The sequence below is a fragment of the Mchenga conophoros genome, linkage group LG18 (genome assembly GCF_057382185.1).
Source record: "Mchenga conophoros isolate Kocher_MC1m ecotype Shallow Benthic linkage group LG18, M_conophoros_male_GT1.1, whole genome shotgun sequence".
NCBI lineage: Eukaryota > Metazoa > Chordata > Actinopteri > Cichliformes > Cichlidae > Mchenga > Mchenga conophoros.
In genome coordinates, this window is record NC_140543.1 from 25,716,613 (window position 1) to 25,741,894 (window position 25,282).

The window sequence follows — 25,282 nt, forward strand, 5'->3', positions numbered from 1 at the left end:
TTTGTGTGTCCCCTCATGATTAAACCAGGGGTTGTTTGCTTGGCAGAGCAATCATACAAATCACTACGCTACGGATCCACTATTAGCCAAATAGACTGATATTGATATGTCGGTGGCCAATATTTATTGTTGTGTTGTGTTACTGGGTATGTGGAGAAAAAAATGTAAAAAACAAACAAACAATAAATACATTTTTGTTTATATAGCTCCCAAATCCCAACAATAATCACCTCATGCTTCTTTATCTTGCAAGGTAATGGAGAGAAAACCTCAAGAGTCAGACGACTATCTACAAGCGAGCACTTGGTGACAGTGGAAAAGAAAAACTCTCTATTAACAGGAAGAAAGCTCCAGCAGAAGCAGTAGGCATTTGTCGTGACTGATTGGTGTAGAGGGGAGGCCAAGCAGAAAAACCTATTGTTTGCTTGCAATAAAAATGCAAATATCACCATCACCCGAGGTTCCGGGTGATGGTTGGTGTTGTGGTTAGCACTGCCACTTCACAATATAAGCTTCCAGGATCAAACCCATTTTCTTCACACCTAAGCAGAAGAAAACTGATGGATGGACAGTATCAGCCCAGAGCTGATGCATCCCCAGTCGAGATGGAGCTCCACGAGGAAAAACAAAGGACCACAACACAAAACTTTGCTATAAAATCTCACAAAACATGGCACCAGTGCTGTTTGTCTCCATTAGTTAATTTCCGAGTGATTTCCCACGTTCTGCCTCTGGTGCTCTCTCCTCGAGCCATGAGAAACAGAAATATGTGCTCCATCACTCCCACTGTGTGAGGGTGTTTTGGCTGCCAAGTGAAGAAATGTGAAGCAAATTCCTCATCTCCAGCGCCAGCCTTTACGCAATACATGATTCACTCCAGAGGCAAATATTGTGAATCGACTCACCTTTTTCTGCAAGTGTAAATCCTGCTCACCCATTTTCACCTGACCCACGTGCACATACTCTATACTGTATGTGAATATATAGATATATATGTACGGTATTTCTGCATGCATGTGTGCAGAAACCCCTGGTTTACAAAGTCTGCTTGTGTTTCAGCTGTTACCCCTTAAAACAGGGTTAGCACAGCTTCCCTCTATAATTGTGAGACTAGGAGTGTGTGTGTGGGCGGGAAACTAATCTGCAGGACAATAACAAGACCAGGCTTTATCAAGTGCCTTAGCAACTGCAGTATGCCTTTTTCTTGTGTGTGTGTGTGAAAGATCATGAACAGAAGATTAGTGGGTATATTTTAGATAAGGACAAATAATTTGACACTAGTGGGTCAGTTTTTCTTTCTTTGTTTCTTCTGTTTTTTGGTGTTTGCAAACCTGTCAGAACAAGCAACGCCTGCTTCTGACCGCTTTCTGAAGAGTTCACATGCAGAACTTTGAGCAGCTGATGTTAATGTGTACATTGGAGGATCCCAACCTTTAGACTGGAGTCTCATGTTGCCATTTCTTTCAGCGGATGGATGCACAGGTGACACGCCAGTCAGCACATAAATATTAAAACCGGGCCCTGCGTCCAAAGGTGCTCTGTGTTGACAGCAATTTAAAGACAGGGGTGGAACAGCTTGGCCCAAAACGCCGCTCCGCGCTGGCTCTCCAAGCCACCTCCCGTGCACCGTTAGGGTGATGCATTGTTGTGTGTGAGAAAGTGAGAGATGGAATAAGAATGAAAAAAGGGAGCAAGAGAAGGGACTGCAGCTCAGCTTCACTGCCTGCTCAGCATGAGCTATTTTTAGATCCAGAGAAACAAAGACGCAGAATCGCCTTTCATCCCCCCCCCCCCCCCCCCACACACACACACACCCACCCATCCACCCCCCTGTTAGCATGTTATTTCACCTCCAAATGTGGTGCTTGAAGACAGCCTGCACTTTGTAGCTAAGTTTAGATATAACCTCAAATAAATACAAACGCCTTTCCATCTGCCCTTGAGCATTTTTCCCCCTCATCCTGCTATATCTATGCACAAATTCTTCCTGCTGTCTTACAGAAGGGACCATTATTTTTAAGGACCAAATCCAAGGCCAGGGTATAATTACAGCAGCAAGCATGTGAGCTGAGTGGCAGGAAGGAGCTCTGTGGTTCTTCTGGGAGGTTGTCTTGTGTTACACTGTACAGTGTACACTGTTAATCAGCTGGACGATGCAGAGAAAGTCAAGTAGTGAGCAGTGACAGTATCAGATCTTGTGCTATAACTGAAAAGGGCAGACGTTCGCTCAATCGCTCAAAACCAAACGGGATGAGGAGAGATTGCAGTCAAGATGGCTCATCAGCTAGGGTCGGTGAAGTAAAATCCACCATCTGGTCAGGCTGTTGAGGAAATTACTGTTTAAAGGGAAGTGGTAAAAACAGGTTAAAAACCCTCCCAAAAAACTCTACAGATTTAATCTGCAAATTGTGTTTTATTTTCAAGCTTAAAAAAGCATTTGTGTACAAAATCTCTACTCATGGTTACTTGAAACAGTAAAAGCCTTATAAAATACATCACATGTGATTACATCACTCAAGATTTAGAAATTTCGCAGATTAAATTCTGAGCGAATGTTTGCTGTCACTCTTTCTTTCTTGCTATCTTTAGTCTTTATTTTTTAAGTGGATTTAATTGTCATTTTTGCTTTTAATGAAGAGAGCCAGAAGTTTAAAAAGCAATAAGATTCCCCCGTATAGAATAAAAGCAGGGATATCCCAGCGATGTGGTTTGCCTGATCAGCATGATCTTTTCACACACGTAATAATAAATATATCCCTACAAAAAATAAATAAATCACACTTTAACACCCATGTCTCCACCAGAGTGAAAGCATCACCCCTCATAATGAATTGAGTTACACGTTTAATGTTCAATCAGTGGATGGAGAGCCACCCTCCACGTTTATCTTTTTCCACTTTTTGAGGTTGCAGAGACACCTTGTGGCCACAATGTAGCTGCAACTTCTTTTTTTGTCTTGTCACAGCATTTGACTTTGAATTTGCCTAAACGTCCTGTAAATGGGGAAGCACTATGGTGCAGTGTGTAGCACTGTTGTCTTACAGCAAGGGTTCAAATCCACCATCTGTGTGGTTTTTGCATATCCAACCCGTATCTGTGTGGTTTTTATCCAGGCGCTCCAGCTTCCTCCCACAGTCACAAAGACATGCAGTCAGTGGTTAACTGTGATTGTAATAGGTGTGAATGTGAGTGTGAGTGGTTGTCTGTCTCTGAGCGTTAGCCATGTAACAGACTAGTGACCTCTCCAGGGTGTAGCCTGCCCCTGAACTGGATAAAGGAAAGTAAATGGATATAGACATATGTACAATATAAGGCCAGAAGCGTTTGAAGTAACTGCTGCGCACAAACATAGTAACAGGCCCAGTCAGAGGTCTGATCATTGTGCTGCCCAACACATTTTAAGGCATTGTAAAGGGAACTCAAATTACTGACCCAGGTATGGCAGGCATCCTGTTCACTTGGGGGTAAGAGTTTAAATAAGACGTAGCCAGCTGCTGTCCCCAGGAGCCTGGGCAGCATTTGGAAGAGCTTCTGCTGACAGTTGTACACCAAAGACTGGATTATCACAACAAGCCCCCCCATCACGAGCGACAAAAGGTAGGACTTCACAGAATTGACATGTTATCGCTGCGGTTTCAATTCAGCATAAGCTAATTCAAAAGTTGGGGCTTACTTCACTTCGGCTGTGAAAAGAAAGAGATTATCACGGACACTGGGGGAGAAACACAGGCCATGTGTGCTTAAAAAAAGAACCGGCACACAGCGGAAAGCTGACATTTAGCACAAAACGGATACAAAAGAGTTTGAATCTTTTACAGATCTGGTGCATGTGCTATTTATTTCTAAGCGATCAGATTTAGATGCAGTGCATTGATCTGTTGAATGGAGCACACTGTGATTTTCCTCCTGGAGTGGCCTAATGAATCATATGTTTTTTACTCAGTCGGAGGAACAGCGCTGCAACCTTCACAACTGCTGCAATAATAAATAGCTGATTTAGTTAACATGCAGCTCACTTTCCCCTGCATATTATACAGCATTACTCTGTGGCCCTCTGTAAAGCGCTTATACTGTACCTATGTGGGCTGCTGAGGGGCAGGACCAGCACTGGGACACATGATGGGAAAGCAATAATCACTGGAAGGACAACATGAACATACCTTTGTTGTCATCTCTTCACTGCCTCCGTTTTGTGCACCTTTGCAATCTTTCTAAATCTCTCTTTTCTCATTTTTTATTTTTTGGTCACTTGTGTTTCTTTTTTGTGGCTCCACAATTACGCGAGCTACCACGTGCCAGCTCTGTTCACTATCATTCAGTCTCGCTCGCGCTCACGAGATTGAAGCGAGGCAGCTGGATGAAACATGAACTAAGGACACACCCGTGAAAACATGAGGGGACGCTGGCTGATCGTATCGGCCTCTGGCTCAGGATGTTCATTAAAATGATAACAGGAAAGTGTGAACAATACGTTCCTGCTGCTGTAAGCATTTCCACACCAGCACTCGGTGCTGGAAAATCTCTTCAAGCACGCAAAAACTGTCACCCTGCAGAGCTTTGTGGGGTTGGACAGTATGCAGACCAAGTAGACTTTAAAAAAAAAAAAGCAGAGACATGAAGAAATTCGTGTTTTTCGAAACTGTCGACAGGCTCTTTGAGCCTCTAACACTATTTCACTGCAGTTTGAGACATTTCACATAAATAGCACATTTCCAGACATCTCTAGAAATATATTTGAGTTAACATCACTTTTAAATAAACCTCATCAGCTGCATTTTTGGTTAGCCTCACTTACCAGCGAGAACAGTCGAGGCCCATTCCTCACAGGCTGTTGTGCTGCCAGTGTAAATCAAACCTGCACTGAGCACAAGTCTCAGCTGCCAACACGTTTACAGCTTTCAAAGCCTTTAAAATGTTTTGCTTGACAGTTAAGTAGACACATGGAGTTAGGGGGTCTCTCTCTGAAATTGTGTGTGCGGGTGTCCACGTTTAGCTGAAATCAATACAGTTATGCACCGAGCTTGAGGCCCTCGAGGGGCAACGGCAGGGTGTGTGTGTGTGGGGGGCTGGTTAAAAGTAATAAGACACAGCGTAAAATTTGTGTGAGTGACTCCCTTTGTTGTGGGGATGCATGCAAATTCGTGTGGAGTGTTTGGAGAGAAGCGCATTTTGTTGATAACATTAATGGTTTCCTTCAGATGTCTTGTGTCACACTGGAGCTGTCTCTCAGCTACATTTCCCCTAAGCAGCTGGGAATGTGATACAATAAGGAAATTACTCATCTAAGAGGAACTTGCTGGCTTGTTTTCTAACTATTCTGGTCCCAGCATTCTGGCAGGGTTGTTATCCCCTCACAAACAAAAAAGAAAAAAAAAGAAAGAAAAGAAAGAGGCCGTGTTCATTCTGCTTCCATTTTGAGCCTTGAATGAAGCTAATGTTTTCTTTGGAGGGCTGTTGGGGCGTAAATAGAAGCTTTTTCTAAATAAATTCCAGCCTGCGGAGGAACTGATTTTTGATTTTCAAATAAAAGCAGTGACAATATGGGAAATTCACCCCAAGTTACAGCGTGCACATGCAGTCTTAATAGTGTTTTAAGAACTTAAAGATGACCAATTACTCCTAATGTCTCAGGTGCTTATGATATTAAAGAAGCTGTACGTACAGCGGCACTGAATGCTGCATGTTTTCTTGCAGTGGTAGGACCTGTGGAGGAGGCCCATGCAAGGTGTTGCTCTTGTGTCTCAATAGGTGCAAATGACTTTGTGTTGACAGTGTTCAGAAAACAGCAGGTAGGTTTTTTCTTTTTTTCTTTTCACGTGTGCCACGTCAGCATGAACGCCTTTCATCAGTGGCAGTCCGTCATCTTGTAGAATTCTTTGTGTTCAAAATGAGATGTTTACCTGGCGGGGCGTGCCATATCAAGTGCAGCATAATGAGGAACTGTTGTTCGAGGGCTATTTGAAGTAGTGTTTACTTTATCCGGAACGTAGTGCGTTTTGACAGCCAATATGCACCAGAGGTAAAGCGTGATTTGCGATTCTCACGTCTTACAAATCTCCCTTGGAACCACCGACTCGGGATTTGTGCTCTGTTTAGGACAGCGGTTCTTAACCTGGGTTCGATTGAACCCTAGGGGTTCGGTGAGTCGGTCTCAGGGGTTCGGCAGAGCCTCCACCGTGACATGCACGGCTCATTTTGAGCACCAATAAAAAACAAATCTATGTCTTGAATTTGAAAAAAATCATATTTTATTTTTCACTAAAGAGGGGTTCAGTGAATGCGCATATGAAACTGGTGGGGTTCGGTACCTCCAACAAGGTTAAGAACCACTGGTTTAGGATCTTAAAAATAAAACCGGCTGCACTCTTTCACAGGTCTTTCCAGCAGCCTTTCCATTCTGCTTCATCAGACACAGGCGGACGTGCATCACCATCATTGTCGTCGCCAGGAAAGATGTTCTTTGTGGCAGGGGCCAGAAATACAGCAGGATCGGGAAGAGGAAATGAAAGGAGGTAACAGATTCTCATCATTTCAGGCTTGAAAAAGTATGAAATGTCAAGAGGACTTCGATTGCCAAAAGTATTTCAGCTACAGCTTTAAAAAAAAAACTTAACTCCTTCTAATTTTCCATCATCAGGACAATTTACCAGAAATTTCGAGAGGTAGATATATTGGACAAGAAGAAGACGGTGACCGCTCTGAAGCCCGGAGAAGATCGGGCCATTCTTCTGGGACTTGGGATGATCCTCTCTTCAGTCATGATGTACTTTGTCCTGGGTATCACCATATTGCGGTCCTATGCAGACAGGTACAGGCCTGCTAGTGTTTGGAGGAGGCGGCTCTGATATTTCTTTCAGAAACATGTTTTATTCATCAGATGTGCTTGTTGGCAAACTGTTTCTTTGCTCGTTCAAGCGGGAAAAATGCAAAAATGAATAATTTATGAAACCAGATCTCCAGGAGCAGATTACACTTTCCAAACTGAGCTCGTTTCATGGCATAACATCCCGAATGCTGTCTTTCTTTCCTCTTCTTCTTTTTTGTTGTCGTAATAAATTGGATCTTCCTTTAAATGTCAACACAGCGTGTGGACGGAGGAGGGTGTGTGTATTGTTCTCAACTCCACGGTCACAGCAGACATGAACTGTTCCTACAGCTGTGGGTCAGACTGCTGGAGGATATCCAGATACCCTTGCCTGCAGGTCTATGTGAGCGTCAATAACACAGGCCGTGTCAGCCGTTTATCTCACAATGAAGAGACCCGTGATGCCAGCTCTGAAGTGAGTACGGTGCCAGAGAGAAAATACTGGGAATTACTGAACTGTTTCAAATGTTGACAATGGCTGTCAGATGTTGGCCCGGCGATAGATGCCCAATTCAGAAATGTCAGATAGCGTGTTGTGAAATAAAACAAAAGTAGCTCTGAGTGCCAAAAAACAAAAAAGTATGACTGGCTGATTGCCCTCTGGATGACCTCTGTGTCCCTCACTCCTGTCCTTGCAGTGTTTCTATGTGCCCAGGTGTCAGAAGGACAGCACAGCCATGCACGCCATGATTTTGAACATTTCTGAGCGACTGAAGGCGAACCAGCAGGTCCCGTGTTACTACGACCCCAGCGAGCAGCAGGAGATGACTCTCTTGATTCGCCTGTACGATCACAGCGCCGTCTTCCACTCGCTGCTCTGGCCGTCTTGCACGCTCGCAGGAGGGGCCCTAATCATCATGATGGTGAAGCTAACGCAGTACCTCTCCAGACTGTGTGAAGAGATAGGGAAGCTCAAGACATGAAAAAATCAAAATAAACCAAGAAATTGATGGTTTGTGAGGGACGCACGACATAAAGGAATTGCTGGGAACCAAATGAATGTTTTGTTGCATCTCGCAAACCGTTCTCTTCAGCTGAGACATTCAGAGCAGCTGATTTTCACCTCAGAGCAAGTGTATAAATGTGAATGAACTGTCAGCTGTATAAAGATCTGAGCGCGGTTGGGAAGATGTTAAAGCATGGTAAAAATGTCTGAGAGTGCTTGTTTACAAGTGTTACATACCCGACGAAAACGAATCAATATTTGAACCGATGGAGAAAAACATCGCTGTCTGAGCAGAAGTGTCTGTGGCTGATGATGTCGAACAATGTGACAATGATAGGAAAGCATTTTGATAAACATGTGCCGCTTCTTCTTTTGTTCATCAGTTGTCCAGTTTCTTCAGATTTTTTTAAGGCTACACTCCACAGCATACCATGATAAGTGAAGTTTTCAGCTAATAGCTTTTTTGTTGGTTGTATTGTTTTATGCCTGTCAAACTGTGTTTGGCAACTAAAGAAATGGGAGCAAATTGTGTGTTTTTGTGACAGACTACTAGTAACAACATGGCAGCGCTGCCAGGTTGTCTGTTCTGTGGTGAATGATTCATAGATGTTATGTGGCTTAACAAACAAATAGAACATTGTTTTGAAAATGTTCATGTACAAGGACTGGACTGAAAATGAGTGAAAAATCAGAGACATCATGACACAGCGTACATGTGCGCTGACTCAGCCTACCAGACTAAATAAATTGATTTTGTATTCCAGGATCACAATTTTTATTGATTACATCTCTATAATAATTTTCTATTTGAAATTACATCTTACATTGTGGTAGTTCGCTGGCTGTGTCTGGCTTGTAACTGTAACAAATGATCAATCCCTCAGCATTTACAAGGTAGAAAACAAATACAGATGCACCTCTGCTAAATGTTCACAGCTTTTTTATAATGAAAGAGAACCTGATTTTTAAAACCTGCATCACAAACACAGGCGGCTGCCTGACTGCATATCCATATGCTTGAATATGGCTTCTTCAATTATCAATTTTTCAAAGTTTTAAGCTGCTCACACTCTAATCACTCAGTAATCTTGACCATTTAATCTATTCCTTTGCTTATTGAATATAGACTGTTTGTTTTACAGATACTCGAGAAATGTGTGGAAATATAATGCCCTGAGTGTACATATATAATTAAATAAAATAGTGCTGCAATCGTATTTTGTAGGCTTGTTCACTTCACGTTTCTATAAAGGGTTTGGACTCTGCATGTGCAATCTGATAGCTTTTCTTTGGAGACATTTCATTTCAAGAAAACAGCGAGCAGGCAGTTTCCCGTCAATTCCCCAGTCTTATCTCATGACAAACTCCTCCACCAGCTCGGTCAGTGTGGGAAGGCGGTCCGAGACGATGAGCCTGTTAGCATCCCTCGAACAGGCTAGCTGTGTGGAGCTAGCGTGTTACCAAGCAGTGCAGTATATTTTCGGGACGGCACGATGACGAACAACAAGAAGTGTTATAGACTTACTCCACTACAGAATATTGACAACCTCGGTGGGAGCTAGGGACGTGTTTCCTTCTGAAAAGCGGTACTGTCCCGACCACCCCGTGTCACTCTTCGGATGGACTAAAGTAGCGCGGCTGCTTGGGAGTTCTGGAGCGGATGGGATTTACTCAGCTAGCCGCGGCTAATGATTGAGCAGTCCGACTAGCTTTACGGCTAACCGGTTGCCGTTAGCTGACACAGGTAAACCTAACATGTTAATTTTGTTGTTGTTTTGTTTTTTTGCAGTGTGTTTGGTTTTGCTGTTGATCGATAAAGCTATCCAGTTACTCACACAACACTGTTCACTCTTACCCTTTAATTACATTAGGGCCAGCGTGAAAATAGCGTGTGCATGAGGAGAGGTCTTCATACTGTATATGACATTGATCTTCTTGGTGAACTTGGCTAGCGTGGCTAGCTAGCTCGTCAAAGAAACATTATCTAAAGTTAAACCACCAGACAGCAGTACACATCCAACCAGTCAATGTGTATGTCAAGTTCAAGGCTTAGCTGTGTTAGCCGTGATAAACCAATATACGGGGAAATTTGCTAGCTAACAAGTTTGTTTACATGATTCTCAAAGACCTTTTGAGTCCACAGCCCTGCATCAGTTCATTTCTGTCCACTTTAACTTGAGCTAATTCAACACCAGCTGACACATGTGGTCGATTTTGCGCATCTGATGAGTTGACAATTTTTGTTATCATTGGATCAGTTTGTAACGTCAAGTTGTTGGCATATGTTGTGCTGCCGCTCTTGTGCTAACCGAGCCAAAGAAACATCTGTTATATAAGTAGCACACAAATACTAAAGAGTGACACTACAGGTATTCTACAATTATTTTTGTTCGCAATTCTTCTAAAATTCTTCATAATCAGTTAAAGTTTGATGTTTCCAACTCCCTTGGATATAGTTACATTTTTGTATATCCTGTCACTGAGAAGCAGCTGCCATAACTGTAGTGAAATATTTACCACAGGCGTAATTCTGCTCCTTTCTGTTTCTCAGTTGGTCGAAATTGCTCATCTGGTAATTACTGGGCTCAGAATAGAGAGGATCTGCTGGCGAAGCCATGGCTCCCAGACCATCATCGGGAGAACTATGGGGGATGCACTTGATGCCCCCCAGCATTCTAGTGGACTGCCTTCTGCCAAATGGCATGATTCTCACGTTGGAGTGCCTCCGGGAGGCCACACTTACTACAGTCAAGCATGAGCTTTTCAAAGAGGCCAGGAAGTACCCTCTCTACCATCTGCTGCAGGAGGAGAGCTCCTACATCTTTGTTAGTGTCACCCAGGAAGCAGAGCGGGAGGAGTTTTATGATGAGACCAGGAGGTTATGTGATCTTAGGCTTTTCCAGGCCTTCCTCAAGGTTATTGAGCCAGTAGGCAACAGAGAAGAGAAGATTCTCAACAGAGAGATAGGTACAGTTCCTGAGTTACTATGCAGTTAAAAACAGCCCATATTTATTTGGTTATACTGTGTGTTATATACACTGTATTGTGTTGTCGTTGGCTCTCCTTTTTAATACATAATAACAAAACGCAATTGCTTTTTTTCCCTTTCAGGTTTTGCTATTGGTATGCCTATATGTGAGTTTGATTTGGTGAAAGACCCTGAGGTGCAGGACTTCAGAAGGAACATTTTAAACGTTTGCAAAGAAGCCGTGGACCTCAGAGACAGCAACGGACCCCACAGCAGAGCATTGTACGTCTACCCTCCCAATGTTGAATCCTCAGCAGAGCTTCCCAGGCACATCTATAGCAAGCTAGACAAAGGTGAGGCATTTTACTCCGAGGTGGGCAGCACCCCTCACTGTGCTGGAACTGTTTTGCCAATGCTTTTGCCCTCCGTTTCATCTGTTACTTTATTTCCCTCAGGTCAAATCATTGTGGTCATTTGGGTCATTGTTTCGCCCACCAATGACAAACAGAAGTACACCCTGAAGATCAATCATGATTATGTACCAGAGCAAGTGATTGCAGAAGCCATTCGGAAGAAGACGCGCAGCATGCTGCTCTCCCAGGAGCAGTTAAAGATGTGTGTGCAGGAGTATCAGGGAAAGTACATCCTCAAAGTCTGCGGCTGTGATGAGTACTTACTGGAGAAATACCCTCTGAGTCAGTACAAGGTAATCTAATTAAATCTTAGCTTAGCTGCAGCTGATTCTATTGTACTTAGAGGGGGAGAGACAGATCCACCTCACATCAAATTATCATCCAACACAAATGTGTTCGACACTTAGGGCATGAAATTAAATTTCTGAGGAAATGTTCGGCCAGTCAAGTGTGCACGTTCGAGAAAAGCCCCACACACATCACACAAGTACAAAGTGCTGAGTGCGTCAGTTATTGCTGAGCTGCAATTATAAATTCTTGGAATTTACATTTTGATAGGCCCAGATGTGTACGAATGGCTTCAAAATGTCAAAATGACACGAGCGGCGTCAAAATGTCACAATCGCATCTACTTCAAAATGTCACTTTTATCTGTCCTCAACAGTATGTGCGCAGCTGTATCATGCTGGGAAGAATGCCTAACCTGATGCTAATGTCAAAAGACAGCCTGTATTCCCAACTGCCCATGGATTTCTTCACCATGCCGTCATATGCAAGGCGAATATCCACAGCAACACCCTACATGAATGGGGAAACAGCCACCAAGAATCTGTGGACTATCAACGGAACGCTAAGGATTAAGATACTGTGCGCCACTTATGTCAATGTCAACATCAGAGACATTGACAAGGTACAACTGCAGTACATTGTTGTCATCTTGTTTTTCTTTAAAGCTCATCTGGCTTGTTTCTCATTTGAGTAAAATTTATTCTGACTGTAATATTCCATCTCAGTAGCTTGGAGATTATTAAAAGATGTTGCACTGCGTCTAGCCGTCTCTCTCAGTCAGAAATGTGCTGAAAGAAATCGTTATCGCTTAGATTACTTTATAAATCTTTTGATTTGTTGCTGATCTAGATCTATGTCAGGACTGGGATATACCATGGTGGAGAGCAGCTGTGCGACAATGTCAACACGCTACGTGTGCCGTGCTCAAACCCCAGGTTGTGCATAATCAAAGTGTTTTGTACTCTATGATTTTACTGAGCTTTGTGGCACTAATGTGACTGATTCATATCTGTGGTTATGTTCCTGTTTGTGGCAGGTGGAACGAGTGGCTGACTTACGACATGTACATTCCAGAAGTCCCCCGAGCTGCCCGACTCTGCCTCTCCATTTGCTCTGTCAAAGGACGGAAGGGAGCTAAAGAGGTTAGCACTGAAATGTCAGCATTTTATATTAAAATCTTCAAGGTATTGTCGTAAAATTCGCATATTTTCTTTTTAAAAAATCCTGAAATTGAATCAGTCACGGCACAGTAAGTGAAGTTGGCCCTTATAATGGTCCAGTAGCCAAAGATGGTTGTTGACAGTAAGGCATTGTTAGAAATTAATCTTTCATCAACTGCTTCTGGGACCTGTGTTCGCCAGTCAGCCAACTGGAATGCAACTACAACTCATGCCCCGATCTACTCGACACGGGCACTTGTTAAAAAACACAAACCGAATTGATGGAAGTAAAATGTGCCAAAAAAAATGTTTGGGATGCCAACCAAGAAAAAAATGTAGCTGATCTTTTAAAATGACATGCTCTTTAACTATGATCGTGTCTGTGCCAAGGAGGGTGTAGCAGAGAAAGAAACAGCGTCGATGTTGCGTTGGTGTGTCATAGCCTGTGATTCAGTAGGCATTGTCAATCACGCAACCTCATGCATCGAACTCGACTGGTTTATTCTATCCGTGTCTCATCGTGTGACTTACAAGGGTTGAAAAACAGCCTCAAAAATGGTCTTTGCTCCTCTTGAATCAAACCTTTAATATGGAGAGTGAATAACAGCCTAATATAAACCAATCAGTGCCTCAGATGTTATCGAAACTGTTCTCAAAATTATTCTCTGCACCTCCACTGAATTTGGTGCAACAGAAATGAAGCACATTAATTGTAGCTATTGTGTTTTTCTTGTACCATCTCATTAGCCACAGAGTGGTTGTTTTGTTTTGTTTGCCCCCTCCGGGGTGAAAGAGGCCACGATTTAACACCTTGTTGATTTTGGCCAACAAGTGTGTTTTAATATTACAGCAAGCACTCGTGGAGAAATTATTCTGTCAGAAATGTATCAAAAGCACAAGTGGTGTATCTGCCCGACAGCCAAACAAACTAGCATGGTTTTAATTAAGAAGTCAATCAGTAATTGGCCCTTTTCCCAGCAGACCAGCAGCAGATGCGATTAAGTTTCATGGTGCGCGTGGTTTAAATGGATTTCCATACAGGAGCAGGGCAGGAGTTGGAGCTGTGCAGTCTGCCTGCTGCAGCTATTTTTTCTCTTCTTGCGGTTTTTTGTTTAAAAACCATGTTTCTATTAACAGTTATGATCAGCCAAACCAATGATGCACATGTACTTTGGACATTTCATTATCGTCTTACCTGTTCTTACCTTATTATCACCAACTTCCCTGTTTGTTTTTATTCCACTGCACCTGTCTGCTCCGTATCCACCAGATGTTGCCTTGCTGATGATTTTCACATGGATCCTTTTTACTCGTTTCCTGTAGGAACACTGTCCCCTCGCCTGGGGCAACATTAACCTGTTTGACTACACCCACACACTAGTAGCAGGGAAGATGGCTCTCAACCTGTGGCCTGTCCCACATGGCCTGGAAGACCTGCTCAATCCTATCGGTGTCACGGGCTCCAACCCTAACAAGGCAAGTGGCAAAACTTTCTTTGTTGTTTGCACTTCCAGTGTTTCTCTGTTCTGTATATACAAACATGTTGATAATAGTAGCATTGTATCTTTAATTTGCATAAACCTGAATGAATCAGGATGCAGTTTATAAACACTTGAGTTTTTGCCAGCATCTGAAGCTTTTCACATACACGCATTATGCATAATAATAACTTTTAAGCCTCGTGACCCAGTTATAGCAAAGCTGGCGACACCTTGTACAGTTTCAGTAATGCAGCAGCTGCTGCTTAAGATGCTCGATTTAAGCAACCAAGCTCCTTATCCCAATTAATTAATTACTCATTGACACGGGCGCCTTAATTTGATTACAATAAACACCTTGAATGACCTTTTCCCCTCTTTACCGTTTTCTAAACATACAGGAAACCCCATGTCTGGAGCTGGAGTTTGACCATTACAGCTCCCCTGTCAAGTTTCCTGATATGTCTACCATTGAGGATCATGCAAACTGGAACATATCCAGAGAGCTTGGCTTTAATTACTGCCACACTGGTTTGGTAAGAGTAAACACGTGTTTGTTGGTTTCTGTTTTGCTTTGCTGGTCAGATACATGAACACATTATCTGACGTGATTTTCATTGAAGAGCTGCCTCATCATAGTTCATGTGCACTCTACACAGAAAGTATGGGGGCCTATAAGGTTTATCTTTCTGTTAAATATATACACAGTTATATAATAAGGTCATTTTCTTCGCCTCTTGGCTCTGTGATGTGATTGAGAGTGGATATCCCTAATAATGTCATCTCAGGGACTCAATCAGGTGCAGCCAATCAGAAGAAAGGTTTTCCTTAAAGGGAGAGGAGCTGAAACGGATCGTTTTAGACAAAGGATGAACCGATGGGCCTCACCAAGGCTCAGTACAAGATAGACTTAGACTATTTTGAACTGTGAATCATGCAGTCACTATAGCAAATGTGGAGCTGGAAATGAGAATAATCATCCCGCTGTTATATGACAAGTGGCTCTAGAACCGACTCTGACCTCCTTGGTTTGTTTTGCTAAACTGTGTTATTTTGGTGTCATAGAGTAACAGACTGGCACGGGACAACCCCCTGACTGACGGCGACAATGAGCAGCTACGGCAAGTGTGTAACAGAGACCCGCTTTCTGAAATCACTGAGCAGGAGAAGGACTTCCTGTGGAGACACAGGTAATGATGTGTGCTGGTATGCTTTTATAAAGGGCTTTTGAGCTAGTACCCACTCGGGGCGATTCGTCTTTACTCTGCTTCAGTCTTTTTCCATTACAATTGAATAGCACCTAATGTGCCGACATCATTTGTATGCAACACAACAATGGAGGATGTAGAGGAGAGGGTACACCTGAAGCTCAGTGTATGGCTTTTTCTCAGACTGGGGTAGCACGATTTTGTTTTTTGTGTAGCCGTTGCCGGCTCTCACGACGCCACTGTCCAGTCTAATCAGTGGCATGCAGCCTGTTGATGTCACGTTTTCAGATTGACTCAGTTCGCTTGGATCCCTGGAAGAGTAGGCAATACAATACACCACCAGTACCACCTAATGGAAAACTCTAATGACAAAATGAGCAGTAGGACGAGTAGGTACTAGTGGAAGAGTTGGCCCCTGGTTATCAAAGCTGCTAGATTTGTACACAGAAGTCTTTAATGCTGATGGTGGAAAAAGTTATAACTTATTTGTTTTGTCACCAATTTTATTTTAGACATGACTGCATCAATATGCCAGAGATCCTTCCCAAGATCCTCCTGGCTGTGAAGTGGAACTCCAGAGATGAGGTTGCACAGGTGAGTGCGGGGTTTCTACAGCTCATACACCTTGATATCACTTTTTAACAGTGATTGAATATGCTTACTCAAGTTCTCGACCTGTTTTTGCACATGAGCCACAGCATGACTTTTCTAGACCCAGCAGGGCTTGATGCGAGAACCTAAATGTCATACTCAGATGGATTGAACTCGAGCAGTCTTCACCCTGCCAGCTCCCTAGTACAAAGTCTGTGTGATGTCAGATTGAGCCAGTGTGAGAATAGAGCAGGCAGGCTGGAGATTTCACGGGGAGTGAGTGAGTGTAATGTGTCCTGCCTCCTTCAGCAGCTACCTAGGGAACACTACACACCTAAATCTATAGGAGAACTTTGCAGTGGTGAGAATACAACTCTGACACAGAGAATCTGTTGTCTGCAACATGTATGAAGGGGCAACTTCTCATAGTCCTTATACAGCTGTGTATTACAGGGTTGTTCAAAATCTGTGTTCTGTATTTAGCTGCCTTTTCTCATTTCAGATGTATTGCCTTCTAAAGGACTGGCCTGCTATCAAACCAGAACAAGCCATGGAGTTGTTGGATTGCAACTTCCCCGATCCTATGGTCAGAGAGTTTGCTGTGAAGTGCCTTGAGAAATACCTAACTGATGACAAACTCTCCCAGTATCTCATTCAGCTGGTTCAGGTGTGTTTAGATCAAACTAAGCCGTGGGAGCCATTTTCATTCTGCCATGTTTTGCTGATGAGTCACATGTTTTGCTTGATGGACTGAAGGTATTTTCAATATATTCTCTGTGGCCGTGTCTTAGGTTCTGAAGTACGAGCAGTACCTTGATAACCCACTCGCACGGTTCCTGCTGAAAAAGGCGTTAACCAATCAGAGGATAGGACATTTCTTCTTCTGGCATTTAAAGTGAGTTTATTTAAAAGGATTTTCTTTCAGGAAGTTGGAACTGTTTGTAAGCGAAAGGTTAAAGTCTTGTTTGAGTGTTTGGCCTCGGGTACGGATGAATTTAAAAAACATACTTTGAAGATGCCTCACATTGGTTTATGTTTTAGGATTTCCAGGGAGGCAGAATGTATTTTCTTTGGGACAGAACCTCTTAAACTTTTTTTCTTTCCTTGTTTTTATGCGTGAAGGTCAGAGATGCACAACAAGACAGTGAGCCAGCGGTTTGGTCTGCTTCTGGAGTCCTACTGCCGGGCCTGTGGCATGTATCTGAAGCACTTGAGCAGACAGGTGGAGGCCATGGAGAAGCTCATCAATCTCACTGACCTCCTCAAACAGGAGAAAAAAGATGAGGCTCAGAAGGTAATCTGACAGCTGGCAGCTGTTTTGAATGTGATCCACTGAATCGTTTGGTTTAATCTTGACAACATCTGGACCGGCCTGGCCGCAGGGACACCACATTAGAGTGCAGTGATAGAATTTGGAGCTTTGCTTTTTCTCTCTTTTTTTTTTTCCCTCTTAATTGCTTGTAGTAAAATATTCAGCCACACTGGCATAAGATATTTCATCTTTTTAAAAAGCTTTTTGTAATCACTCATTCAGTGTATTTTTTGTTATCATTATTATTATTATTATTATTATTATTATTATTATTATTATTATTATTATTATTTTGCTTTTGGGTCTTTATGACATCAGTGAGAGTGAAAAACCTCAATCATCTCAGAAACATAGATAACAGAAGCCCCACCCACCTGCTGTTCCAATTTTCTGTTTGTGAGGGGTAGCCAATCAGAAGAAGGGATGCTGGACTTAATCAGCAACCTCCTCGTTTAAGACAGAGGATGACCCGAGGGACTCCACAAAGGCTCAGCATGAAATAAACAAGGATTATTTTAAACTGTGACTCATGCAGAGCAAACCCAGAAGAGTCAAATGAAAATATTTCATTGAAATGAGAACAATGGGTCTCTTATCCTTATAGTACTAGTTCCAGTTAAATATGGAACTTAAGGTTAGCAGTCGTTAGTAGTTAGTGAACTTAATATGTAGCTACAGGCTATAAAAATGTTTTGCTACTAGTTGCTATGCCAGTCACAGGGGTTAGCTTGGATGGCTTGGTCATGTATTAAACCAGTATGAAATGCCCAGTGCCCATCCAATCTAAATCTACCTGGTGCTTCTTAGATGGTTCAGCATGGCCACCAGAGGGTGTATGTCATTGCCTGAAAGCCCTCAGTGAAGGAGCATTACCTCATTGTGAGAGATTTTGCTGAAGAGAAGCAGCAGAAAGTTGACTGTGATTGCTGCATATGAACTTAGGCCAGCCCGTTTATCCAGTTGCTCAGCACCTGAGGAAACTAACTGTCACATTTGTTTAATCCCCTCTAAGGTTCAAATGAAGTTTCTGGTGGAGCAGATGAAAAGACCTGACTACATGGATGCACTGCAAAGCTTCACCTCTCCGCTGAATCCGGCACATCAGCTGGGAAACCTCCGGTACTTCAGCACTCTTATCTAACGCAGTCCGCTCAAATGGTTGGCATTTGATTTTTATTCCCCCTGCAGGTGATGCTTTCGCCCTCTCCTCTCCGAGGCTTGAAGTATTACCAGATGTGATAAGAGCTGAACAGTTTGGTTCATATCAAGCACATTAGGACCATTATGAACTGAATGCTTGTAGAGCTCTGTTGCTGTGATGAACACAACCACAATTACAGAGGGCTTTCCTCCTTTCCTTTTATATACATGTATGTGTATTTTTCCTGCTAAAACATATCCATGTCTTTACTTTAGCCTGGAGGAATGCAGGATGATGTCGTCAGCAAAGAGACCTCTGTGGCTTAACTGGGAAAACCCAGATATGATGTCGGAGCTGCTCTTTCAGAACAATGAAATCATCTTCAAAAATGGAGATGGTGAGTTGTGCCTCTACCTCCGCCTGTCTGTCCTCTCCTCAGCGCTGACACTCTCAGCACACACACACACACACAGACCTGCCGAGCATGCGCACAGTTCAGCCTGCGCTGCGTCGTTTCATGCTACATAAATACAACTATAACTGCGCTCTTAACGCAGAACTCAGAAGGAGCAGTGCTCGTATTTGACCCCCGCTTCACGGCAGCAGGTTGTGCTTTTTTGCTGCAGCGTCTGTGACCAACATGACTTTGAAAGCTCTGCTCCATAATGCATCATGGAGTTGATCAAAGCAGCTCAGCAGCTCATATTCACCTCACCGTTATCCACCTCCTTGTCTCTCTTTGCCTCTGCAGATCTGAGGCAGGACATGCTGACGCTACAGATCATTAGGATAATGGAGAACATCTGGCAGAACCAAGGCCTTGATCTCAGGTAGGCTCCTCACTTCGTCATGACAGCAGGGATGCAGGTATCCATTAACAGGCACCGGACCTTTCATGTTCTGCGAGCCATACTTGAATGCAGATTAGCAGGCAGACCCTGCCAGCCACCTCACGTCATTTAATATAAAGTCCATCAGTGCTGTCTTGATATATATATATTTTTTTCTTTATCGCCTTGCCTCTCATGTTTTCTACGCTTCCTCTTCCAGGATGCTGCCCTATGGCTGTTTGTCTATCGGCGACTGCGTGGGTTTGATCGAGGTGGTGAGGAACTCTCACACCATCATGCAGATCCAGTGCAAAGGAGGCCTAAAGGGGGCGCTGCAGTTCAACAGCCACACTCTACATCAGTGGCTCAAGGATAAGAACAAGGGAGAGATGTGAGCTCAGTAGAGATGTTAATTAATGTTAATTATTAATGCCAAGCCTTTTTTTTCTATTTCTACTTCCTTTGTGACGACATCTGCATAAATTTCCTAGACTGCCTCAAATGATTTTGCCTTTTTTTTTTTTTTTTTTTTGCCGTCTCAGGTACGACCAGGCCATCGATCTGTTCACACGGTCGTGCGCAGGCTACTGTGTAGCTACATTTATCCTGGGCATAGGAGATAGGCACAACAGCAACATCATGGTTAAAGATGATGGGCAGGTAATGATTACAGCCGCTTCTCTTTCTGAGTTAAACTTCATCTCTATACTTTAGATTTTTTGGTTTATCCTTTATAATTTAATGTGTCATATTTTCTGTGTTCTCAGCTGTTCCACATAGATTTTGGTCACTTCCTTGACCACAAAAAGAAGAAGTTTGGGTACAAGAGGGAGCGCGTCCCCTTTGTGCTCACACAGGACTTTTTGATTGTTATTAGCAAAGGAACGCAAGAGTGCACCAAAACGAGGGAGTTTGAAAGGTAATGCTTCACCCACAGCGACGCTGAAAGGGTGGATGAGGTGCTTTTTGAGTCCTCTTTTTAAACTTTTTTGTTACAACAAATGACTCAGCACAGCAACTAGTCTGTGTAAAAATAAAAATCTGAAGGTGTTAGGAGAGAAACGGAAGAAGTAAATAAATATAAATCAAATGGTAGGCACCACAGGCTTGTAGCAAAGACAAAAGATCAGACAGTCAAGCCGTGACAGATGTGGCCGCTAGTGATCTTATTGTAAACACACACCAAAGGTTTTCTGTCACTGATGAGATCTGAGAGCAACAAAGTGACTGAAGAGTTTGTGAAACAAAGATCCGGAGCCCAGATTCTCAAACTGTTTCCTGGCGGAATGACGCAAGCTGCTCAAATGTTCCATAGAAATTCTGGATCAGGTTTGTCATTTATCCAAGACATGGAAATGTTTTTCCTTGCAGCGTATGCAAGGATGTAGTCTAATGAAGCTGATGTCCGCAATATTGTTCCAAATTGGATGTCCCGAAAGAGATAAGGGGTCCATGTTCAAAGACTCTCCCAGTATCTTTTGCACCTCCTGCAAAAATGTCTAGGGAATGAATTTTTGGACACAGCCAATCACAGTGTGAATAGGTTCTAATTGAGGTCTTGCACTTCAAATGTAAGAAAGTCGATGATTCTTCTGTTGTCTTTGACTGCACACAGTGCCAGATTTAAAATAGCAGCAGTCTCTGGTGGGTAACTGGGGTGGGTAACAGAACTTGACCCTGCTCGTTTTGCTTCCCTCTTCAGATTCCAGGAGATGTGCTACAAAGCGTACCTGGCAATCCGGCAGCACGCCAACCTCTTCATCAACCTCTTCTCCATGATGCTGGGCTCGGGAATGCCTGAGCTGCAGTCGTTCGACGACATCGCTTACATCAGGAAGACCCTGGCTCTGGACAAGTCGGAGCAGGAGGCCCTGGACTACTTCATGAAGCAGATGAACGACGCTCACCACGGCGGCTGGACTACCAAGATGGACTGGATCTTCCACACAATTCGCCAGCATGCCATGAACTGAGGAAAGAATGGTGGCAGCAGCAGGACACGAAGAACCACAAGAACAATAAAAAATAAGCAAGTTGTTTCCCCTAACACACTAAGGCCTGGTGAATATTTCTGCCAGTGCTTGACTCTGAAACTTTGCCTGCCAGCGAGACTCAAAACGAGCACGCTCAGAAGAAATGCCTAAATGCTCCTTTTCCTTACAGACGTCTGAAATTTCTCTCCCTGCATTATGAACTTAAGAAGGTGGAGTTAAATTTCACCTGTTGTCTTCATAGGAGCTAAGCTAGCGTGGACCTGGACAGCATTGGCCTTTATGTGAACCAAGTATAGACAGGTTACATTTTATCTTTTTATTTTCAAAGCTTCTACAACCATCAACATTAAGAGAGGAACTTCATGAAGTGATACACGATGAGCACAGCTAGCTTTTTATAAAGAGAGATTGAAACCGAATGATTTCAACTACCTATTTTTGAACTGATGAAGGCGGGGCCAGGTGAAGATGGGGCTGTTGTTGCAGCGGGCAGCTCACCTGCCAGGTACTCTCAGAATTTTCCAATAAGATTATATAAACACTGAACAAACCTCAAAGTTTTTTGGGAAAACCTCAACTAAGCATTTAACACTATTTGAAGAAATTGCAATGATGACCTATTTGTAACCTACCCGTGTACAAATCATGTCCCGTCATATAAGTGACTTTTTGTACAGCAGTATATCCATATACTTGTATGCATTTGGTGCACATATTCCTTTTTGAATCTATTCTCTACTGAGCCAAAGTACTACATGCATAACTCCACTAGTCAGCAGTCTTATTGTTAAAAACAAACAACCCCCCCCAAATAATCACTACTATTCCAAGTCTTGTGTGTACTCTTAGCACTGATGTCTGCAGTATTTGTTTTTTTTCTTGTCTGTCAGTATTAGTTTGTGTCACATGTAGAGGCACAAACGTGTCATCTATTCAGTGCACATGGACCCGAGAAAACCTTTCTGATGACCAGCTGGTTAGGGTTCGTCTTTCTTTTTCTTTTCTTTTTTGGATGCCCCAAAATATGAATTTGGCCAAAAGCGTTTTTTGTTTTTTTTCCCCCCTTTTTGTTTGTTTTTGTATTGCGCTAGTTTGTTTCAGGAAAACAAAGTTTTTGCTCAATACGTTAGTTAGAAAAAACATTTTTTAAGGTCATCCTCATCACAGAGTCTCGGAACATTTAGCCAGCACCAGATTCATGTTGGACGACACTGACAGGTCGATAAACGTCAGGCTCGATAACTCGATATCAGCAGATCCCTGTTTTTTCCTGTTTGGTGGTTTTATTGTCGTTTAGCTAACACGGGTGGGAAACAAAGGATGTGCGGTGTTCATTTCGTGTGCTGTGCAGTTACTCTATGCAAGTCATAATACTATAACATGTACTGTATACTGATGTCGGGCACAGAGGGAAGCGCATCTTCCCCCTGGCGTGCTCGCACAGAGAACCGTCGGTGGACTTTGTATAGAAAGTGCATGGAAGAAGGAAAAAACCCAAAAAAACTCACTTAAGTTGCCGTGTAACAGTATCGTCTACTTCCCAGCAGAAAGAGCTGTGCAAAACACCTCTGCACCCTGCCTTTTACTTGTCCTTGAGAAACTTTGGAGCTTCGGTCTAAGCCATGTGTTTAAAAAATAAAACAAAAAACAAAACGTTTTTGCTCTCAATCACAGAGAGCAAAGAAAGAAATGTATCCGAAGTTATATTTTTGAAACCTTCCAAGTGTCTTCTTCCATGCCTGTGATTGTTGCCCTGTGCGTGGAAGCGTGGCCGGCGTTATCGCTGCACAGACTCTCGTACGCGTCCATAAGTGTTGTAGCTTTACTAAAGTGATGCCTAACAGGGCGGTTTCCTGGAAACGTTAAGTCTGTTAAAGTAAGCGAAGTTTGAGCGAGGACTTAAAACTGCTCAGGAAACTGTCGACTGACATGCACGCACTTCTGTACGGGATACAGAGCAGTGGGCCGGACCCGAACTGACAGAACTAACCCTCACATATACTTTATAGAAGCCCTATCTAAACCACGCTCTCTCCCTTTGTACTTGTTTTGTTTCTCACACTGCATTATGCATGACTATCTACTTTTTTTTTTTCTTCGACCTGATGTTGTCTACTTGAATTTCATGTATAGAAATGACCTTGTTACTTGTTTAAGGTACAACAAAGTCACAGTGAAGTTAACAGATACTGATACGTGTGCAAATGCTTTCCTTGAATAACTACAGAGGTAATATATTTTTGTATTTTTTAAATGTAAGCAATCTCATGAGTAACGGCTAACCAGGAAAAAGGCAAAAAAAAAAGTTAAAAAAAAAAAGGAGGAGTCACGTGTAACATTCACCATCCTCACGCAAAATCCAGCAAACAGCCTCTTGTCATCGAAAAGGATGTGACTGAAGGACAAGGACTTGGTGCTGCAGTTGGAGTACCATTCTCACATCAAGTGGAGGGAATTTTTGCCCCAAGTGGAAGTCTCTAAGCACAACGCGTACAAAGAAACTACCCTGCATGTTTTAAAATGATCCAGACCCATGCTAGTTATCTTTCCACCTGTATATGTCAGAAAAAAAACACCTCAAATACTTCTTTTTAGTCATCCTCATATCACCATGTCTGTATGCATTCATTTATTGTGCTGTTGAATAAAAACATTTCTCCTCGTGAATAAGTCTGTCGGTTTATTTTACTCGTTTAAAAATTTAGGTCATTTACAAGCCACTTTTTCATTTCCATGCTTACAAAAAAACAACTCCAGAATAATATTTACACAGTGAGCCAAAGCCATGAAGAGAAGCATTATAAAGGTTTCCATAGAAAAATACAAAAAAAGACTTATTAGAAGGGTCTGTGCAATATGGCACACTTGTGAAATGACTCCCATTAACATTATCTAACATTAAATGATTACGGTAAGAGTACCGTAATTGATACTACTGTGCAAAAGTCTTGAGTCATTCCTCATGTTTTTATATGTTGCTCAGAATTGAGAAATATGTGCATACATTTATTGAAAAGTAAAAACATGGAAACTGTATACAAGGTGAAGGTTGGCAGTGAGTACTTTATATGACTACCTTTATTCTTCATCACAGCCTGAACTCTTTTGGGCAGCTTTCTTGTCATTTTGTTAAGTAAATGGTCTGTATTTGTATAGCGCTTTACTTAGCCTTACCCTAAGGACCCCGAAGCGCTTTACACGTTCAGTCATCCACCCATTCACACGCTGGTGACGGCAAGCTACATTGCCCGGGGCAATAGCGGCGAGGCTGCCGGGCCCTCTGACCACTACCAGTGGGCAACGGGTGAAGTGTCTTGCCCAAGGACACAACGACCGAGACTGTCCGAGCCGGGGCTCGAACCGGCAACCTTCCGATTACAAGACGAACTGCCAACTTTTGAGCCACGATCGCGTAGTCCTCAGGAATAGTTCTCCAGGCTTCTTGAAGGACATTCAAAGCGTATCTTTGGATGTTTACTGTTTTTTGTGAGGTCCAGGATCTAGGGAGCGATAATGTTGCATTCTGCATTTTTCTATCCCGGTATACTTTCACTGCATTGGCAGTGTGTTCGGGATCATTCATGCTGATCTGTTCTACAAATTTTGTTAAGATCACCAACACCAATGGCTGAAACGCTGCCCCAAACCACGACACAGCCTCCACCGTGTTTTACAGAAGGCTGTAGACACCCACTGTTGTACCTCTCTCCTCCACTCCTCCATACATACTGACAATGATTTTAACAAAAAATGTCAGTTGCCACTGATTTTAAGTCCAGTCCACTCATTAAGAGAGGCATCTTAACACCCACCCTTCCACTTAGGTTGTTTCTTATTAGGCTTCAGTGAACAGTAGTGCCAGATGTATCTTTAGGTCCTGTGTCAGGTCTTTTCTGGATATTATCTCTTACAGACATGACTTTCAGATACAGTTCATCTGCTATAGATGGTTTTTTAAGGGCACACTGCACACCATGCTGAGTTAGGTCATGTTTTCTGCTACTGGCGCTTTGGGAATCACCTTGTTGGTGTAAAAATACTACTTCATGTTTGTCTCTGTTATTTTATACAGCTTTCTTAGAATTTTT

The 25,282-nt window shown here is 42.8% G+C and overlaps 2 protein-coding genes across 2 annotated transcripts; both read left to right on the plus strand.

Annotated features, from left to right (window-relative positions):
* The first annotated feature begins 3,526 nt into the window (after positions 1-3,526).
* Positions 3,527-9,058, plus strand: kcnmb2a (potassium large conductance calcium-activated channel, subfamily M, beta member 2a). Its single transcript, XM_085253671.1, has 5 exons — positions 3,527-3,597; positions 6,375-6,512; positions 6,638-6,808; positions 7,085-7,280; positions 7,504-9,058. The coding sequence occupies exons 2-5, from the start codon at positions 6,454-6,456 to the stop codon at positions 7,786-7,788; spliced, it is 711 nt and encodes a 236-aa protein (XP_085109797.1). The 5' UTR covers positions 3,527-3,597; positions 6,375-6,453; the 3' UTR covers positions 7,789-9,058.
* A 98-nt stretch (positions 9,059-9,156) lies between these two features.
* Positions 9,157-23,860, plus strand: LOC146553935 (phosphatidylinositol 4,5-bisphosphate 3-kinase catalytic subunit alpha isoform). Its single transcript, XM_085253670.1, has 21 exons — positions 9,157-9,555; positions 10,363-10,778; positions 10,923-11,132; positions 11,235-11,485; positions 11,857-12,102; positions 12,330-12,415; positions 12,517-12,622; positions 13,964-14,116; positions 14,520-14,654; positions 15,184-15,308; positions 15,839-15,920; positions 16,420-16,584; positions 16,709-16,812; positions 17,040-17,211; positions 18,242-18,348; positions 18,646-18,767; positions 19,122-19,200; positions 19,421-19,591; positions 19,743-19,860; positions 19,968-20,119; positions 20,903-23,860. The coding sequence occupies exons 2-21, from the start codon at positions 10,427-10,429 to the stop codon at positions 21,171-21,173; spliced, it is 3,207 nt and encodes a 1,068-aa protein (XP_085109796.1). The 5' UTR covers positions 9,157-9,555; positions 10,363-10,426; the 3' UTR covers positions 21,174-23,860.
* The last annotated feature ends 1,422 nt before the right edge of the window (positions 23,861-25,282 follow it).

Coding starts and splice junctions, on each gene's coding strand:
- kcnmb2a (XM_085253671.1), top strand. CDS start 6,454: ATGTTCTTTGTGGCAGGGGCCAGAAATACAGCAGGATCGGGAAGAGGA. Junction 6,513..6,637: donor GGAAGAGGAAATGAAAGGAG/GTAACAGATTCT, acceptor TTCCATCATCAG/GACAATTTACCAGAAATTTC. Junction 6,809..7,084: donor TTGCGGTCCTATGCAGACAG/GTACAGGCCTGC, acceptor ATGTCAACACAG/CGTGTGGACGGAGGAGGGTG.
- LOC146553935 (XM_085253670.1), top strand. CDS start 10,427: ATGGCTCCCAGACCATCATCGGGAGAACTATGGGGGATGCACTTGATG. Junction 14,655..15,183: donor ATTACTGCCACACTGGTTTG/GTAAGAGTAAAC, acceptor TTGGTGTCATAG/AGTAACAGACTGGCACGGGA. Junction 18,768..19,121: donor CATCTTCAAAAATGGAGATG/GTGAGTTGTGCC, acceptor TTGCCTCTGCAG/ATCTGAGGCAGGACATGCTG.